This window comes from Leucoraja erinacea, chromosome 32 (genome assembly GCF_028641065.1).
Source record: "Leucoraja erinacea ecotype New England chromosome 32, Leri_hhj_1, whole genome shotgun sequence".
NCBI lineage: Eukaryota > Metazoa > Chordata > Chondrichthyes > Rajiformes > Rajidae > Leucoraja > Leucoraja erinaceus.
In genome coordinates this window covers 19,963,188-19,983,067 of record NC_073408.1, presented here as the reverse complement: position 1 = coordinate 19,983,067, position 19,880 = coordinate 19,963,188, and the positions used below count along the sequence as shown (strand labels likewise).

Below are 19,880 nucleotides of genomic sequence, written 5' to 3'. Positions count from 1 at the left end.
TTACAGCCATTGTTGTGCATTAGCAAGTCTGGCTTCTTAAAAATATTAACAAACAAAGTCTGGTGATATTTTATGTTTAATCTCGATCTTTACCTTCAACAAATGATAGCAATACTTACGGATCAAACTCATGGATAACGCTCTCAAACCTCAATACAGAGAATAACCTTGTAGAAAATGCTGTGGAGAAATATGCAAAATTGTGTAATAATTGAAACCATTTCACTCTTTTTAACACTCTTGCTCATCTCACAGATACACATAACCATAGTGACTAAGGTCTGAAGTCCATCACATTTCACCTCGGTTCCAATTAAGATTTTATAGAAACATATAAAATCCTTAATGGATTGAGCAGGCTACATGCCTTCAGTGGGTTCACTGTGATGGATGTTTTCTGTAAATTGAATTGTATGTATGTCTGTAGGAAATTGTCTTTGTTTGTATGACTGTGGAAACGGAATTTCGTTTGAGCCTCACTGAGGTTCAAATGACATGTAATAAATATTGTATGCAGGAAAAATGTTCCCCATATTGGGGGGGTCCAGAAACAGGGGTCACAGTTTAAGACTATGGGGTAGGCCATTTTGGACTGAGATGAGAAAAAACTTTTTCACCCAGAGAGTTGTGAATCTGTGGAATTCTCTGCCAATTCCATATAAACAGCTGTGTCCGCTGGACTGGAGGGCGGCAGCTTCGACAACCCTGGGCCGCGGAGCTGAACCGGCCCGTCCGCGGAGCTCGGAATCAGCCGCGGGATTGACATTACTTACCATCACCCGGCGGGGTCACAATATCTGAAGCCTGGATCGCCTCAACGCAGATGGAGAACAAGAAGGGATGAGACAAAGACTTAAGACTTTTGCCTTCCATCACAGTGAGGTGCCTGGTGAGCTCACTGTGGTGGATGTTAATTTGTGTTTATTGTGTGTTTTTGTCATTTTGGTACTTTATGTAGGGCTACAAGGCAACAAAATTTTGTTCAGACCGCAAGGTCTGAATGACAATAAAGGCTACTTTGACTTTGACTTTGAGAAGCCAGTGGAGGCCAATTCAGTCTGAAGACGGGTTTCGGCCCAAAACGTCGCCTATTTCCTTCGCTCCATAGATGCTGCTGCACCCGCTGAGTTTCTCCAGCATTTTTGTGTACCCTGAGGCCAATTCACTGGATGTTTTCAAGTTAGATTTAGCTGTTCGGGCTAACAATCAAGGGATATGGGGGGAAAGCAGGATCAGGGTATTGACTTTGGATGATCAGCCATGATCATATTGAATGGTAGTGCTGGCTCAAAGTGCCGAATGGCCTACCTCTGTACCTATTTTCTATGTTTCTGTCGGAATTTTCACCAAATTCTCAATTAGGGATTTTTATGTGCTCAGAATCTCAATTTACTGGTGCCCTACTTTTTTGTAGAACAAGTAAAATTTGAAACTAAATTTAACATTGTAACTGCATCCCTAGAAATATGCAGATAAATTGTAACTTTCAAGAGGAAATAAAAAAATAGGCAGATTAAATTTAACAATGAGATATCCGAAAGTGATAATTCAGAAGCACGAGGAAAAGCAGCTCATAGTTATTGAGGGAAGAAGTAAAACAGCAATGTAACAAGTTTAAATTACAAGCTAAAAGATATTTGGACAGTTATGTTGATAGGAAATGTTTAGAGGGACATGGGGACGTTGGACTAGCTTTGAGGGGCATTTGGTCGGCAAGGGCAAGTTGGGTTGCAGGGATCATTTCCATGCTGTATGACTCCATGAATCTATAACAGTTACAAGTGGAACAAACATCAGCTTTAAGAGCTATGGCAACAAGATAATTACAGGTTCATATGTTTTAACAATGAATAACTTAAGTTGGTCTGATGAGGATATGTACTGAACTAGGACCCACTCCCGGACCATACTTATAACCCCACTTACAGAGTATAGCTGCCATGGACAGAATGAGCAGCTTCAGCAGAGTATCCTGCTTCTCGTACGACAATCGCAGGAATCCTAGCTTCGTCATCTTTGGTTTGGTGTATGCAGCTTACAAAGCATGAAACTGGAAAGCAGAACATGAAAACTGTAATTCAAACTCACGCATGGGAAATCACGAAAGCAACACATCAGGGTGCAAATGGATAAATAAAGTTTGTTTTAATATTTTTTTGTAAAGTTGATCTCCAAGTGTTAAGTGGAACACATTTCAACTTTGCACACTTGCGCAACAATTAACATTTCCAATAAGCATTAGAGATGGAGCTAGTAAATTTCTCCAGAACAACTTTTCCAAACCTCTACTCCATTGTTTCACTATTTCATTATCATCACTGATCTGTCTAAAGCTGCTGTTGTTCTGAGTTCTATTGTTCACATCTACCACCTGCCAAATACATACTCCGACAGGAGTGCCAAAGAGTGGTGACATTGATTTCAGCATCTGATCGGAAAATAATTTAAACTCTCAGAGTATGGACTAAGAGGGATACGGGCCAAACGCGGGCAGTTGGGACTAGTGTAGAGGGGGCATCATTGTCGGATTGTGGGCCGAAGGGACTGCTTTTATATCTTTATTTGATCAGAATGTTAAACCACTATTCTAGTACACTAAAGGGTCTCGACCCAAAACGTCACCTATTCCTTTTCACCAGAGATGCCGCCTGACCCGCTGAGTTACTCATTTTGTGTGTCTATACTCTAGATCAATATTTTGACAAATTATGTAAATGCAAATAATGAGTAAATTACCCTATAATCATACTTTATTAGCCAAGTATGTTTTGCAATATATGATGAATTTGATTTGCCGTACAGTCATACCAATAAAAAGCAACAGAACACACAAAATACATTTTAACATAAACATCCACCAGTGACTCCTCCACATTCATCACATGTTAGACGAAAAAAAGTTCAATCTCTCCCTTCTTTGCCCTCCAGCGATCGGGGGCCTCTAACCTTCCGTTGACGGGACGATCTTACTCCCGTAGCCGGCTGCAGGCTTCCTCGTCGGGGCGATCAAGCTCCAGTATCGGAGGGGGGAGGATTTCAGCTCCCCCACGCCAGGCGATCTACCCCGGGTCAGGGCCAGTCGAACGTCACTCAGCTTTTGAGGCTTCCCAACGTCAGCCCCTTACCCGAGACTGCAAGTTCCTTGATGTTAAAGTACGAAGGCTACGGTTAGAACGTCGATCCCAGGCAAGGGATTGGCTCTGATAGTAAGTCCACGCCCCGCGGTGGGGCTCGAAGTCAGTCCTGCGCAAGGCCTCCAGCTCCACGATGTTAAGCCGCAGAGCATCCGGAGACACGATCCGGAAAACAATCGCATCTCCAGCAAGGTTAGATAGGAAAGAAAATTCCCTCGGACCCCCGCCACATAAAACAAACTAGAGAACATTAATACATACTTTTTGAACACACTAAAAATAAAAAAAATAGACGAAAAGAACAGACAGACTGTAGGCGAGGCTGCCATCGAAGCACCACCCAATTGTATGAATTATGATGAGAGTTTCTGCCTAATTAGAACAAATTCAATTTTATAACAGGATTGCTTTACTTCACTCAAAGCTTGAAATTCAAGAAAGTTCAGAAATTATGCAAGTTTCATCTTGCGGGGAACTGCATAAGAGTGCGGAGGCAACACTACACCGGTGGTATGGCCTACATCCGCCAAGTTTTCAGCTCAGATTTCTTAATTATTCCAAACGTGACACCCCCAAAAGCAGTACAGTTAAGCATAAGATTTCTTCAGTGTATTTCCCCCCCAGCCTCCTTGTAATAAGTGCCAGTTTTATTTCCCTTCCCATTTACTTCCTCTTTTGAAGGCCCCAATGAAACCCAACTCCAGCACCACAGCAGGTGGCACATCAGCGCCTCTACTTCCTGAGAAGATTACGGAGAGTCGGTATGTCAAGGAGGACTCTGTCGAACTTCAGTAGAGAGCATGCTGACCGGTTGCATCGTGGCTTGGTTCGGCAACCTGAGCGTCCAGGAGCGGAGAAGGCTGCAAAAAGTTGTAGACACTGCCCAGTCCATCATCGGTTCTGACCTCTCTACCATCGAAGGGATCTATCACAGTCGCTGCCTCAAAAAGGCTGCCAGCATCATCAAGGACCCCACACCAACATCATCCTGGCCACACACTAATCTCTCCACTGCCACCAGGTAGAAGGTACAGGAGCCTGAAATCTGCAACATCCAGGTTCAGGAACAGCTTCTTCCCCACAGCCATCAGTCTATTAAACACAACTTCAAACTCTGAACTATAACAGCCTATTGCACTTTATCTGTTTATTTTTGTGTGTGTATATATATATATATTCTATGGTATATGGACACACTGATCTGTATTTATGCCTACAATATTATGTTGTGCTGCAGCAAGCAAGAATTTCATTGTCTTATCTGGGACACATGACAATAAACTCTCTAGACTTGCCTTGACTCTTGAAGCTGAGTGAATGCATTCTTTGTCTCACGTTTAAGTTTCTTTTCCATTATAATTATCTGGAGCCCCCACTATAGTATTCTCCCACTACCCACATTATAAAGAGTTACACTTTATACACTTCCATCAAATATCCAGTCAGCTTTCACTCTCTAAGCCCGAGCCTCTCCTTTTAACTTGCAATCCCTCAGAGCAGGCATTATTCTTGCAATTGTTTTCTGGACCCTTTCAATGTCAAAATTGGTGGAGTTGCAGACAGCGAGGAAGGCTGTCACGGATTACAACAATGTATCGATCTGTTTTAGATAACAGCGAAGGAATGGCAAATAGAGTTTAATCTCAGCAAGTGCAAGGTGTTGCACTTTGAACAATTGAATGCAAGGGGAAAGTATACAGTTAATGGCAAGACACTTAAAAGCATTGATGCATGGAGGGATCCAGCTGTGGTGGTGGAAGTAGATAAAACAGTAGCATTTAAGAAACATAGAAACATAGAAATTAGGTGCAGGAGTAGGCCATTCGGCCCTTCGAGCCTGCACCGCCATTCAATATGATCAAAAAGAAGCTTTTAGATAGGCACAGATAAACAGTACTAGCACTATCATAAAAACCAGGGTCAATTTACAATTTATGGAAGTCAATTAACCTACAAACTTGTACGTCTTTGGAGTGTGGGAGGAAACCGGAACACCCAGGGAAAACCAATGCGGCCACAGGGAGAGTGTACAAACCTCTTACATGCAGCACCCGTAGTCAGGATCGAACCCGGGTCTTGGGTGCTGCGAGGCAGCAACTCAACCACTGCGCCACCATATTGTATTGACATCATACCACACATCTTAACAATTCCCAATATGTATTGTCCCATCAGGACAAACACACAATTGCCGATTTTCCACTATAACCAAGTAAGGAGAGTAAATTTGTAGTGCTGAAAAAACAACCAATAATAACCCAAGATTAAGTGGTGATCCACTTCATGTTGTTCATTCGGGCTATCTCACAATGACCAATGCAGATCAAAAGCATTTATGTGCATTGTCATGATCTTATATATCTTAAAAATTTACACTAAACAATATGCACAAAAAACATGAAAGAACACAACATGCGTAATACGTAATTATGTAAATAAATAATTTTACACCACCTCTCTTTATGAAAGCCATGGTCAATTACGGCAATGTTAATTTAAGCAAAATAGTGAGTAAACACTATAAACAGAGTGAGTGCACAACAATGCTCTGTCATTGAGTGGCGGTAACACAGACTGAGACCACTCAATGGTTCTTTATTGTCATATATGCACAGCACAGTGACATTATATTGCACAACCTACAAATGGACAGTCGCAATATTTTGGCACCGTTTAAAACAAGTCCAAAGTCTGGTCCACATGTTGAAAGTACTGGAGCGCCCTTGATCCAGATAAGGCCAGGTAAGCCCCAGGCTGCTGCAAGGGGACGCCTCCTGCAGCCGACCTTGAAGGCACCAGAGGCAATGCCCCGTACCCTCTCCTACCGTCCCACTGCTCATGTCCGTCACTGCCAGTGGCTCACTCCTCGACTCTTCCCTTGCAGGCAGCAGCCCCTGAGCCCTTCTTCACAGCGGCATGCCATGCCTGCTGCCGCATGAGGTTGGTGCATCTTTGTTCTCGGCTGCCGCCGGGTTCGTGCTTGCGGCGGCCATCGGGTCCGATCTTGCCCAGCTCTGCGGTGTTCACCGGGAGGTTCCTTTCTGCCCAGTGGTCTCTCTGTGAAACAACCTCTGCCCTTTGGTCCAATACGAGCAGACACCTTGGTTACAACAGATTTTGGCCACTGGAACCAAAATCCATTATTACGAGGTCTGGACCAATGAGGGTAGACTGCTTTTGAAAAATACTGCATTACAGACAATACAAATATCCAACAACCTATAATTTGCATCATAGAAACATAGAAAATAGGTGCAGAAGGAGGCCATTCGGTCCTTCGAGCCAGCACCGCCATTCATTGAGATCATGGCTGATCGTCCCCTATCAATAACCCGTGCCTGCCTTCTCCCCATATCCCTTGACTCCACTAGCCCCTAGAGCTCTATCTAACTCTCTCTTAAATCCATCCAGTGACTTGGCCTCCACTGCCCTCTGTGGCAGGGAATTCCATAAATTCACAACTCTCTGGGTGAAAGTTTTTTCTCACCTCAGTCTTAAATGACCTCCCCTTTATTCTAAAACTGTGATAATCATACACCGCAACTAAACATCCTGTTATGAACTAATCTTTCTGAGAGCTGAAATAACCCTAAAGCCCAGCACTCCAATTCTGACAATGGGTTTCAGTCTTTTAAATTAAAGCCACGCTACAAAATATTTCCAGTGTTTGCTAACTGGGCAGGACAGCACTAGGGAGAAAAAAGTCTCAAAAGTGAGAAGCCAAACAAACCTTCATCACCACCGCACCATCTTCTTCAAGTGAACCCAACATTTAGTGCATACGGTCATATTATTTAGAAGACTAAAATTATATATAACTTCATATCTTAACGCACTTTGCAGCCAATTGAATATTTTGGCTCATTGCTGTTTTGTAGAAAATAAACCGCCAATTTGTACAGAGCCGTGTCCAAATAGCAAAGATTTATTGGTAGACAAAAGTGCTGAAGAAACTACAGCATCTGCAGTTCCTTCTTAAGCAAAGATGTATTACTTTATCGGGCAGGGATTATGCTGGCTGAGGAAGAAATAATAGCTAACAATATGGTAAAGTTCGATTCTTTGATTACAAATAGAAATTATGAGCAGAAGCAGGCACCTCAATCCTGCTCTGCCAGTTAATAAAATCATGCTGCTCTGATTATAATCTTAATTCTACATTTTAATCTACCCTTGGTATAATCCAATATAATGATATTTCTAATCCCATTCCTTATCAAAAATGTACCTTATCTTAAAAATGATTAAAAAACTCAATTTTCAACTCCCTCGAGGCAGAAAGTTCAAAGACTCAAAGTTTATCTCAGTCTTAAATAAGCCACTCCTTCATTTGAAACAGTGCCGCCGAGTGTTAGAATCATCATGTTCTCTCATCAAATTATCTCTCATTCCTTTAAACTCCAACAGATTCGAGCCTGGCCTGACCTCCATAGACAACTCACTAATCCAGAGATTAGTCTGGCAAACTTTCTAGTAAACTAGAGAACTGTTAGCTTTCCTAATCTTACATGTATCTGTGAGTCGTGCACAAGGGCAATCAGTTTCCCTTGCACCCTCTCATATTTACATACAACTATTATTTTATTTTTCCTGCCAAATTAATTTCACTTTTTTTTTAATACATTATGCAATTTTTCAATAGTTCTACTGATTTTTTACAAGCACCTAATTTTTAATGTTTAATGATATCTTGTAACGAAGAGATTTGACAAAACATTGCTTCAATGCATAAAGGGGATTTAAAGTACAAACTTCACACAAACTAACAGTTTTCTGCACCAACAAAGTATTCCTGCAGTCAAATTATGCTCATCTCATTGGGAATGGTGTGAGATTGGACTGCCTTATGCACATAATGTTGTCGCGCTCACCTCTCCAAAACTCGGGGTGGTAATCAGAGGTTGGAAACCAAGTTTCACAGACACAGAACAATCGGAAAATATATATAAAGTTTCGGATCACAGCCCTGGGATCCTTCCTGGGGCACTTCATGGGTATTATAAACCAGCAAGGGATAAAACTAATTGCGACCAGCACCTCACTCAAGTTGAAGGCAGTCAAGACTTACATACATAATAAAGTATTTTTGAGGATGCATGGGGCATATTTAATCAGCAAATCAGCTGAGTAAATGTGAAATAAAGCAGCTGATGTTTGGGAAGCAACTTTAAAGAAAAATGTAAATGATCAAATACAAAAGCAGCTCTAACCCTAACTTGATTTTTTTCAGCAGGGGGGGGGGGGGGGGGGGGGGGGGGGGGGGGGGGGGGGGGGGGGGGTGGGATTCTTGGTGGTGGGTGATCAGATTTTGTAAGGGATGTTTTAAGTTTGGAAACTTTGACAGTTTGACTAAACACGTGGTTAGTAAGAAGATGAGGAAAGATCAATATTTACTCAGACAGCTTGAGTTCTAAAACCCCACAGATTTTTGGTGGAAGAGAACATACAACAGTAAAACACAGGAACAGGCCCTTCAGCCCACAAGGTCTGTGCTGAACATGCTGTCACTAAACTAATCTCTTCTCTGTTATCCATACCACTCCATTCCCTCCATATCCACTTGTCCATCAGAAAACCTCTTAAATGACACTATTGTACCCGACTCCGCCACAACTTCTAGCAGCATGTCGCACCCACCACTCTCGTGTAAAAAATACTGGAGAACATGGATACGTGACGCTTCAGGCCAGGACCCTCTTCAGGACCTTTCATCCTGACCGAGATTGTCCAACCTCTCCTAATAGCTAATACCCTCTCAAGGAATCAAAGGTTAGATAGAAGGAATGTTGAGTAAATCCTCCTTCCTTAAAAGGAAGTGTATGTATATGCGACGTATGGGTAATGGAGAGAAAATTCATTGAGCACTGGCCATGATTTGAGAGATGGTGCAGGGACTAACGGCTGGGAATGGGACAAGTGAGTGACTACAGAGGAAAAGGGGAATGGGGGAGAGAGAATGGGGAGAGAGAGAATGGGGGAGGAGAGAGAAATGGGAGAGAAGAGAATGGAGAGAGAGAGAGAGAGAGGAGAGAGGAGAGGAGAGGATAGAGAGAGGGAGAGAGAATGGAGGGAGAGAGAATGGAGGGAGGGAGAGAGAAAGAGAATGGAGGGAGGGAGAGAGAAAGAGAATGGAGGGAGGGAGAGAGAGAATGGAGGGAGGGAGAGAGAGAATGGAGGGAGGGAGAGAGAAAATGGGGGAAGAGAGAGAGAAATGGGGAGAGAGAAAAATGGAGAGAGAGAGAGAGAATGGGGGGAGGGAGAGAAAAAATGGGGGGAGAGAGAGAGAAAATGGGGGAGAGAGAGAATGGGGGGGGGGGAGGGGGGGGGGAGAGATTGGGGAAAAGAAAGTGGGGGGGTGAGAGAGAAAAATTGGGGGGGGGAGAGAGATAGATAGAATGGGGGAGAGAAGAGTGGGGAGAGACGGAATGGCGGGTAGGGGGGCTAGGAGGGAGAGATTAGGGAAGTTGGGAGGCAAGAGTGAGACAGGGGGCAGATGAAGCAAGGGGGGGGGGGGGGGGGGGGGGGGGGGGGGGGGACCGGGAGGAAGTTTAGGCCAATTGAGGGGCAGGAGGGAGGGAGGGAGAGGATCGGGCCAGTTTGGGGGGGGGGGGGGGGGCGAGGGGACAAGAACGCGGGCTCGGTTCCCGCCACCAACCGCCCTTGGTCCCGGCCCCCCGCGACCCCCCCCCTCCCTCCCTCCGCCGCCCCGCGAGTCGATGCCACAGTGCGTTACCCGCTCACCGCCACCGCCGCGCTCACTCCATCCACCCCGGGCACGGGCCGCACGCCCGCCACAACCTAACCTGTCAGCGGAAGCACCCGCCCACGGGCCAATGGGCGGCCGGAGATGCCCGCACCGCCGCCTGCGATTGGCCGGCGAGCCATCAGTCAGCGACAGCCCGCTTCCGGTAGCAGGTTGGGTTGAGCGCGCAAAGAGGTACGTGTCGCTGAGGGGGGGGGGGGGGGAGCGCGACCCGAGGAGTGTGCGGCCGCCCGCCGCCTCACGGGATCGCGGAGGACTCGACCCGGTCATCCCGCCCCGCCCCGCCCCGCCCATATGTGGCAAGGAGCTGCAGACGCTGGTTCACTATAATCTTTGGGTTCAAAGGTGCTATAGGATCTTTGCGCTGGTTTACAGCGAAAGCACACACACAAAGCCAAAGATACTGGAGCGATATCTTTGCACAAAGCTGCAGTAACTCAGCAGGACAGGCGCAGCGTCACACATTCATCCTCATCAGAGATGTCCCTATGAGTTGCTCCAGTATTTTGTGTCTATCCACAGCGGGCTTCAATGAAAGGACATGTCCCTGCAACAAGGTTTAGATACATGGATCTAAAGAACAAGCATATTTATCCTGTTGAATTTTGAATGTGTACACTGGACTTTTTTCCGTTTATGATATTGTTTACAGAGTATTATGTGCACATCAGCGGGAGGAGTGGTGATTTCTCTAACTTCAAGTAACCATTGCTTTCCCTCTCTATCCCTCCCCCCCCCGACAACTTTCACTGTCCTCCTGGTTACATTTTACTGACTGTATGCCTCTTTGTCACCTTCCCCTCAGCGAACAATGATCCATTCGACATTTTCCTTGATCAACATCCCCCTTTGATCTCTCATTTTCACACCTTGCCCTTCCATATCTCTCGTCTCTCCCATGACTCTCAGTCTCAAGTTCAAGCGAGTGTATTGTCATGTGTCCCTGATAGGACAATGGAATTCTTGCTTTGCTTCAGCACACAGAACATAGTAGGCATCGACTACAAAACACATGAATAAATAAACTGATAAAGTGCAAATAACAGATAATGGGTTATTAATGTTCAGAGTTTTGTCCGAGCCAGGTTTAATAGCCTGATGGTTGTGGGGAAGTGGCTATTCCTGAACCTTGTTGTTGCAGTATCATCAACGACCCACAACATCCTGGCCAAAGATCTTATAGCGAAGCAAGATAGGCTACTCCTGCTAAATGCAATGGACTGACGTGTAATACCATGGAGGGGATCATGGGCATGATTTTAGCAACCTGCCGCCTAACCTGACCCGACTCGCACTGTTTCAATGTTGCCAACAGCTTTTTCAGATTCATAAATGTAACCTTGTCAATAAAATTGATTCTGGTAATGTGGGGAAAGTGTTTGAGTATTTTGTAGTAAACCGGAACCGACCCGACTCACAGGGTGATTGTTGTGCATATAGGGTTAGATTCATCATAATTCAAAGGACCACATACATGAAAATTATATAAATGTATATAACACACACAATCCTGGCAGACTACATTAAATAAGAAACCATTGTCTTGGGGCACTCTCTCTCCCTTCAGGGCCTAGAAGGCCCTACATGAGCCTGAAGACCTGCAACAACCAGGTTCAGGAATGGCCCGCACTTCCCCTCAGCCATCAGGCTATTAAACCTGGCTCGGGACCCCAGGCATACTCCTTCTCCTTCTCCCCGCTGCCCCGCGCACTCTGATTATTATGTGCACATCAGCGGGAGGAATCCTTCTCCCCGCTGTCCCGGGCCCCGCATTTCTCTCCCCGCTGCGGATCCACTTTTGGCCGGAAGCAAGAAGGCGGGAGCAACGGAACAAGATGGCGGTTTTCCTAAAATGTGTCTCTAATCCCCATCCCCCCCATGAGCGTACCTCACTTTGCAGAGTAATCCATGCTCGCTTAAGATCTTTGATCTAACACTTTCCCTGCTATTTGCAGGACTTTACCAACAACCAGGTTCAGGAATAGCTACTTCCCCTCATTCAGGCTGGCTGTGATTATAATAACCACTTTGTTATTTGCACTTTGCCATTTATTTATTCATGGTGTATATATTTATATCATGGTATATGGACACATTTTTATCTGTTTTGTAGTAAATGCCTACAATTTTTTTTCTGTGTGCTTAAGTGTGCTTAAGCAAAGCAAGAATTTAATTGTCCTATACAGGAACACAGGACAATAAACTCACTTGAAAGCGCAGGCAGAAGTCAGCAGGTCAGACAGCATCTATGGAGGGAATGGAAAGGTGATGTTTCAGGGGACCCTTCTTCAGACTGATTGTAGTGGAGGTGGGGGGAGCTGGTGAGAAGGGATGGGGTAATGGTGGAGACAAGGAGGAACTGCAGATTCTGGAATCTTGATCCTCCATTGGTTCATGACCCAAAACGTCAGCTGGGCATTCCCTCCACAGATTCTGCCTGACCCACTGAGTTCCTCCAGCACTAGTAATTAAGATCAGAGGTGATAAGTAGAGAAGACAAAAAGGGTGGACTCTGAAAAGGAGTGAAGATGAGTGAAATGTAGAACCAGAGGGAAGGATGGTGGATGAAAGGGGACCTTCTGTTTGGCTCGATTCCAGCTGCTACAGTTTCTTACATTGCCCTGTTCTGCCCTTCTGACACATCAACGTGATGAACCAAATGCCTTGTGAGATTTTGTGAAGTACTTTTTTCTAACTTGCCTGCTGCCATTGACAACTGAGTGTGTTAATATTTGGTTTAAACTTTACTTTCAAAGAATGCATGCCTCTTTAAGCCTAGAATTGGAAGTTGCAAAATTATGCCAGGATCTATTCTGTTTATGCTTAGTGCGATTTGATGCAGAATAAGCATTACACCATATATCTGTACACGTGATGAAGAAATAATTGAGCCAAGAAATGAATTGCACACGTATTTTTGCTCCTTACCATCTCATTCAGAAAATGTGAATCCAATTGGTATAAATGTCTTTATTTCCACATTCAAGTGGTACATACGTTGACAAATAAACTATGATGTTTATGTAATATCCTCAGTCAGACAGGGGCTGAGAATTTATCCTGGTTACAAAAGCGTACAATTAAAACAACTTTTAAAACTTTGTACAGGTTCACAAAACATAGCACATTAAGACATGTTTTTTTTTCTTTAAAAGTTGACCAGCTCGAGCTTCCTGCAGTTTGAAAGCAACATGCTTTATGATGCTTAAAAATGTACATTAGAAAAATGTACATTAGAAATAAAATTTAATGTTGCCCTTCACATAAAGGAGTATAAGCAATTTGCCAAGAACCCATTAGGAGTCAGACCTTCAGCACACATACTTCATATCACTTTTTTGGTTTGTAATGGGAGCGGTCTTACCATAGAGGATGGTTGAAGAAGAGGAAGCCTCTCCCCCACTCCCCTCCCAAATAGTCAGTATGTTCACATTGTAAAGCAAAGCCAATTTGGGAGATAGTTCTGCCAGCAGCCAGACCTGCACTGAGCCAAGGATACAAGTGTTCGGTCGAAACAAGGAACTGCAGCTGCTGGTTTACAAAAAATGAAACAAAGTGCTGGGGTAATTCAGCGGGTCAGGCAGCATCTCTGGAGAACATGTATAGGTGAGGTTTTGGATCAGGATCGTTCTTCAGGCTCAGTGATCACTGCTGGAGGTGATGGACGTTGGGAAGAGACTCGGTGTCCTGACCCCGACAACTACTCTTTATCTCCCGCCTCCCACTTCCCAAAGTGTTATATAGCATTAATTCTGCAGCTTCGGACCAGCCTCAATATCCTTGCCTGCCATAACCCATCACGAGCACGGGGTTGGGTAAACAAATGGAACATTAGCCGTGTCCATCGCTCAGTAATTCAGCTGCTGCTAGATTTGATCAGTCAGTGCAGCAACAGTCTCATTTCAGAGTTGCAATCAGAAACAAAACAGATGCATCACCCAGCAGAGCCCTGTGGTGTGTGAGTGAGTGAGTGAGTGAGTGAGTGGTGGGATGACAATCTGAACTGAGACATTTAGACCTTTTCTATGTTTCCTGCATTTAGCTTCATGGATGGAAGTTGAAACATACATTTTAATAACAGATATAAAAGGGTATTAGTAACCCATCAATTACCTGACCCTCACCGTTTAACAATTCACAATCAGAGATGGCGTTTCAATTGCATGACAAACCCCATGATACATAATACAAACAAAAATACAAGTTATGTGCAATAAATCGTGTCAGAAGTTGTCATGCTGTGAGGCACATGCAGCAACCTTGAGGCAGGGGAAACCGCCACCATTAATGCTCTGCTTTTGAACAGAAAGGGTGGTTCTAAGTGTGATCACTGCGCAACTAATGTAAGGGAATGCTGTGACAACAAATGCCATCAACACCACTCGCTCGGAGCAACCTGGTGTGTGTGTGGGCTGGAGAATAGGACCAACAGCTTTCCACAGTTCCTTCACCTAGTTATGGTGGCGCTCACTTTCAATCTTTAAAGTGCCAGTGAGCCCTTCCTCTTTCGTCAGCTGGCAAGTTTTGAAACTGCAGTGTCGCTGTGTAGTTCTAGGGAACTGTGTGTGCCATCACAACTGAGCAGTGAACAATTTCAGAGCATTAGTAAGGCTTTCAGAGCTTCCGACTTAACATTTCAGGTCGAAGACATGACACGTATATCAGAACTGGAAATTGGAGGTACCCTCTATCCATAATACAGTCTGACTTGCCTGGCATGTCCCACAGCTACGCTATTAGCAACAGAATACTGTATTCTGCCTTGTAGAATCACCCTCTATCCTGCCCCACACCCCTTTAACCCCTGACCCCTACAACTCATCCTACAATAACCCTGGCCTCACCCCATCACTGATATTACCATCGTCCTATCCACCCCCCTCCCCCACCCCCAACATTCCTAGCAACTTAAAATTATCTCCGTTCCCAGATCCGAAAGAGTTGTTGGCCTGAAATGTCAACAACTACCCCTTCCACAGATGCTGCCCGATCTCCGTGATTTTAGTATTTTCTGTTTTTATTTCAGATTTCCACCATGTACAGTTTTTATTATCGTTTTCAGTTCAAGCATTTTTAAAACAAGTTGTTAGTGTTTAATTACACCATGAATTATTTTTCCCCCAAGAGAGCCCACTCTTCTGTTTGCTCATTTCTCATCATAGTATCAAAGTACAGTATAATTCTACCACATTTCGACTTAATTAGCATACTATTGACCCTGAAGATCCATTAAACGGTATATCATCCGAGTTCACCTGACAGTGATCCAAGCAAGATCATAGATGCAACTTGCTTTGTTCATTGCATCTCATGCCTTGCATGAAAGAACAATGAATTGTAGAGTTTTAAAAATGCTAACTTCTATCTGCTCAGACACCTTTAAGGATGTCAGTAATCATATAGAACTCCAAGGGTCTTTTCCAGTCAATGTAAGCAGGCAGCAGTTTTGTAACACTGAAGCGATCCATAAATTAAATGCTTAGCTGAGTACACATGGTCTCTGTAAATAAAAGCATCCATATGCAAATCGTAGTTAGCAAATCAAAACCAAACTAACTTTGCTTGGAGCTGCTGTTAATCAAAGATACACTAATCACACCGGGGCAGTCTTCTGTGGATCAGTTCTGTTAATTAAATATTGAATAATAACTAAGAATAACTAAGTTACAGGCTGGAATCTTAAGTGAGGGATTTAAGTAGCTTACATATAATCCTCTGGGGTGGATCATGCTGTAGAATGTCATTAAGAGGTCTACTCTATAGACCTCTTATGTCAGCAATGGAGAAAAATCAGCATGGCAAGGTGAAGGACGGAGCAAGGGAGAAAAAGGATGAACGAGCGAGAATGCAAAGAGGAGAGAGTGGTCCTTATACTAACCTGGCCTTCGCCTCAGTTTGCACTCAAGGTTGCTTTTACATATCCTAGCTTTTACACGTTCATGGTCAAGAATACTTGCTAATAACTACATTCAGCAATCAGCTTGGTGAACACAGCTCAAATAAACAATGCAAAATAACCAACATACCCCATGCTGGCCTCGAATGTACCTCTGCTCAGTGGTTCACTCAGTTCAAAACTTTCTTTACAAAATGGAACACTTAGTGCTATTGTGCTCACTAGACACATTGGTCTTCATATTACTTACTAGCACACATGCCGAGAACAGGTTCTACATAGCATCTCAGCCTTGCAAAATACCAATGATCTCTTCCACATCTAGGTTTCTCCTTCCACAGTGCACATACAACTGGCAGAACCGTTTGTGCTGTTGCTGGATCCAATCTCAGAGCAGCGGGAAGGAAAATCCTAATCATTCCCAAATTTGTTTCTAACTTTCATCCAATATCTCTTGTGATCATCAGTCAGGTCAGAGGCTAGCCAATGTTTTTGATGAAGGTAGATCATAAAATTGAAATTTAGACTTTCGAAAGGGGGATACTGTGCAGAAATAGGCCCTTCATCCCAACAAACCCACACCGACCAACAATCATCCCTTACACTAACACTATCCTACACACCAGGACTTACACTTTTACCAAAGCCAATTAACCTACAAACCTGTACGGCTTTGGAGTGTGGGAGGAAACTGGAGCACCCAGAGAAAATCCATGCAGTCACAGGGAAATCATGCAAACTACGTACAGGCAGCACCCTTAGTCACAATCCAATCCAGTCTCTGGCGCTGTAAGGCAGCAACTTTACCACTGCGCCACCCCTACAGAATTTAAATTCTTTAGGAGGCACACAAAATACTTTTAACTTGTGCATGTTCTAAGATTGAGATTTGAAAGCATCTCTTGTCAACTAGATGAGATGAGTTTACATTATTACCCTGTGAGCCACACCGCATGGATTAGTTATCCTAGTCCATAATTATAATTTCTGTTCAGTCAGAGAAGCTCCAGGAGCATCGAAAGTGACAAGATGCTCAGAGAGGAAGGTGAGATGGAAAGGCTTTTTCATTTAAGAGGAGAATTCACGTATAACAGAGACCTGGGCCAAACATCAACTACAATCTCCGACAAGACACATGCTAGAAAGTGGCAAAACGTGGGACTCATTCCAAGAAATTATGCTTCATACTGGATTAGCCAACAAATGAGCAAGAACCCTGTAACAGTTTGTGAAAGAGCAGTACAAGCAGAAACTTTTAGTGTTGTTCTACATGGGTGAATAGTCTTCATGATTCATAAATGTAGTTAGTACTGGTGTCAAGTTTACTCAAAAGTGGTATATTTTACTTAGCCGACAGTGAGAGGGTCTCTGTGCAACCACAGTGCCCCGGGCCACCATACACACTTAAAGTGAAATAATCATCTACTGCATTGTGTTGTCCTTTGCCTGTTAACTGTGACAGTGCATCACCCACTCAACAACTGTCTGCAAGCGGTAAGTCTTACATACACGACCACAATTATTTCTTTGACCCGTCTCACATTTTTGGTAAACTATGCACCCTCTCACTCACTGGTGCCAAATTGCACTGAGGACAGCAAAAAACAATTTCCTGTTCTCTCCTCTCACTCATAAAGATACTCCTAATCGATGAAGTGTGATATGTGCCCAATGGTCATCGTGACTGCTAACTGGCATTTTTTCCTGCAGTTGTACTTGCTCTTTTGATCTTTTATTTATTTATTATTATTATTTTTTTTAATTGGCTACACCTCAAAATCAAGCGAAAGGAAAACCATTATTATTGAAATATCTTAGCCTGATTCAAACAACTATCTGTTGGCTGGGAAGCAAGAGGTCACTGGACAACGGCAAAATCCAGGGGAAAAATGTCAAAAAGCACAAAAGTGTTCTAAACCTTAATATTTATACAGCATGATCTTACCACATGGATGATTGATTGGGAGAAGGTGGCACCTGATCTTTCAGTTACCAGAATCTCATACAATTTGCACACTTCAAACACAAAACGGGTCAACATTAAATAGACTCGATGGGCCAATGGATTACATTCTGTGCAACTATTCTATGAAGTCAATGAAATTTACATACATGCTAGACAATTTAAACTAACTGTTTATTCAATTTACCCCTAAAACACAAATAGCATTACTTTGTAAATTAGAACGGGTTCTCTCAATAGACTTACGACAACAATCTTGACTGACTGACTGACCATCAGGATCACTTGCAATGAACATTACTGGTGCAGAAGTCCGGGTTCCCCATACTTTGTGGTTACTATCAAATAATTTTTGGATCACTTTGCAATCGACTTTACATGAAACACCCACTGTGGCAAAGAGTTCAGCAGAAGAGCAACAGACCAACATTGGCCTGGTAGACCAACATTGGAGCAGCTTTACTCCGAGTCAGAGATTAGTGCAAGTGAACTAGACTCATGTGCCTGGAGAGTGTGGACTTTATATGTGACTCTTATAGATCCAACTGTCAGTGGTGCGAACACCATCAATTCTAACCACAAGGTGAGATTTTGGGCAACCCCAACAGAAATAATCTTGCATTAAGTTAAAGTATTTCAGTCACGGAGCACGATTTTGTAAAGTCCACTACAGTACACCATTCTCCATCTTCAAAATAGCCAATTTTCAAAGAAAGAATAAACACAAATCAGGCTTCTTCATTAATTCAATAGGATCACTAATATACTTACCATAATTATTATTGGTTTAATATTGAGCAAGAACACGTTACTGTTTCATTAAGATATCCCTGATGGTTATCTGAACCGAGACCAATACTGACACAAGCAGAGTTACATTTTCACAATCCCACACGCAGTTCCTTTTATTTCCCACCCCTCCCTCCCAACAACAATAAACCAAAGCACTGTATTTCTGTAAATCACTTACTTGGCACAAATGTGTACAAAAATGTTACATTTAGGCACGTCAGCTAGTATTTGCTGCAAATTCTGTCTCACTCATAAATCATCTATAAAATGCTTTCTCACATAAAATTTACCTCATTAAAATTGGATGGTAGTTCAAATCTACCTCCCAGCTTCGCGGCAGGAGGGAAAATTCTGCACAGATTCAGGTTCGGACAGGACGCAATAGCAGGGTACATTCCACATGTGAAACGTGGCTACTCATCTCCAGGAACACTGTCCCGCCTACAATAGGAGATGAAACTTTGAGTGTACCCAGTGCAAAAGGGACAGGAGGCCAGGAGCCCTGAACTGGCGTTTACTGCTGCATCGCGGATCTGTGTTTGGCGGGGGACGGATGAGGAGATGGCAGGTGTTCAGATGATCCCGTTGCTGTCATGGCAGTTTGAATGTGAACTGTCTTGTGGAAAAGTTTGTTGCTGAGCATGATCACAAAGGAGAAGAGGTGCAGCTGAAAATGACTGGAAGAGGAAGAGGAGACAACTTTAATCAGAACTGTTCGCACAGAGCAACAGCAATTCCCCATTCTAAAGTTACTAAAACAGAAGTTCCTTTACCAAAGATAGACACAAAAACGCTGGAGGAACTCAACGGGTCAGATAGCATCTCTGGAGAAAATAAATAGGTGAGACCCTTCAGACCACACACCTCCACCCTTCCCATAGAGAGCTGCGAATCACGATAAAGTATCCTGCATCTTCATAAGTTCTAGCAGAATATCTGCTCCGCCATTCAATCATGGCTAATCTATCTTTCCTTCCCAACCCCATTCTCCTGCCTTCACCCCATATCCCCTGACACCCTTATTAATCATGAATCTGTCAATCTAGGTCTAAAAAATATCCATTGATGTGGCATCTACAGCCTTCTGTGGCAATTAATTCCACAGATTCTGTACACTCCGACAAAATAAATTCCTCCTCGTCTCCTTTCTAAAAGTTCTAAAAATCCCTACTCCCTCTTTGAGAGAGAATAAATAACTGGGTGCTTTTGTAAGTTCTCAGAGAAGCAAGAGAAGAAAGAGTAAAGATTCTGACCAAAACAATATGTTTTGGAGGAACTCAGCTGATCAGAATGGATAGATGATGTTTTGGGTCGGGACCCTTCTTAACATCA

At 43.5% G+C, this 19,880-nt stretch overlaps 2 protein-coding genes across 4 annotated transcripts in view; both read right to left on the bottom strand.

Annotated features, from left to right (window-relative positions):
- The window catches only part of stt3a (STT3 oligosaccharyltransferase complex catalytic subunit A), a 38,711-nt gene extending 28,692 nt beyond the window's left edge, over positions 1-10,019 (bottom strand). Inside the window, exons 1-3 of one of the 2 annotated variants that reach the window (XM_055660852.1) lie at positions 9,876-10,019; positions 1,927-2,050; positions 120-180 (exon numbers count right to left, since the gene is read on the bottom strand). In XM_055660852.1, the coding sequence (XP_055516827.1) occupies positions 120-180; positions 1,927-2,014 (149 nt within the window). In that variant the 5' untranslated portion in view covers positions 2,015-2,050; positions 9,876-10,019. Of the gene's footprint in view, positions 1-119; positions 181-1,926; positions 2,051-9,867 lie in introns of both variants that reach the window. The other variant, XM_055660851.1, reaches the window with a different exon arrangement.
- A 2,833-nt stretch (positions 10,020-12,852) lies between these two features.
- The window catches only part of ei24 (EI24 autophagy associated transmembrane protein), a 57,816-nt gene continuing 50,788 nt past the window's right edge, over positions 12,853-19,880 (bottom strand). For both annotated transcript variants that reach the window (XM_055660850.1, XM_055660849.1), the window contains exon 11: positions 12,853-19,225. In XM_055660850.1, coding sequence (XP_055516825.1) covers positions 19,063-19,225 — 163 coding nt within the window. In that variant the 3' untranslated portion in view covers positions 12,853-19,062. The remainder of the gene's footprint in view (positions 19,226-19,880) is intronic.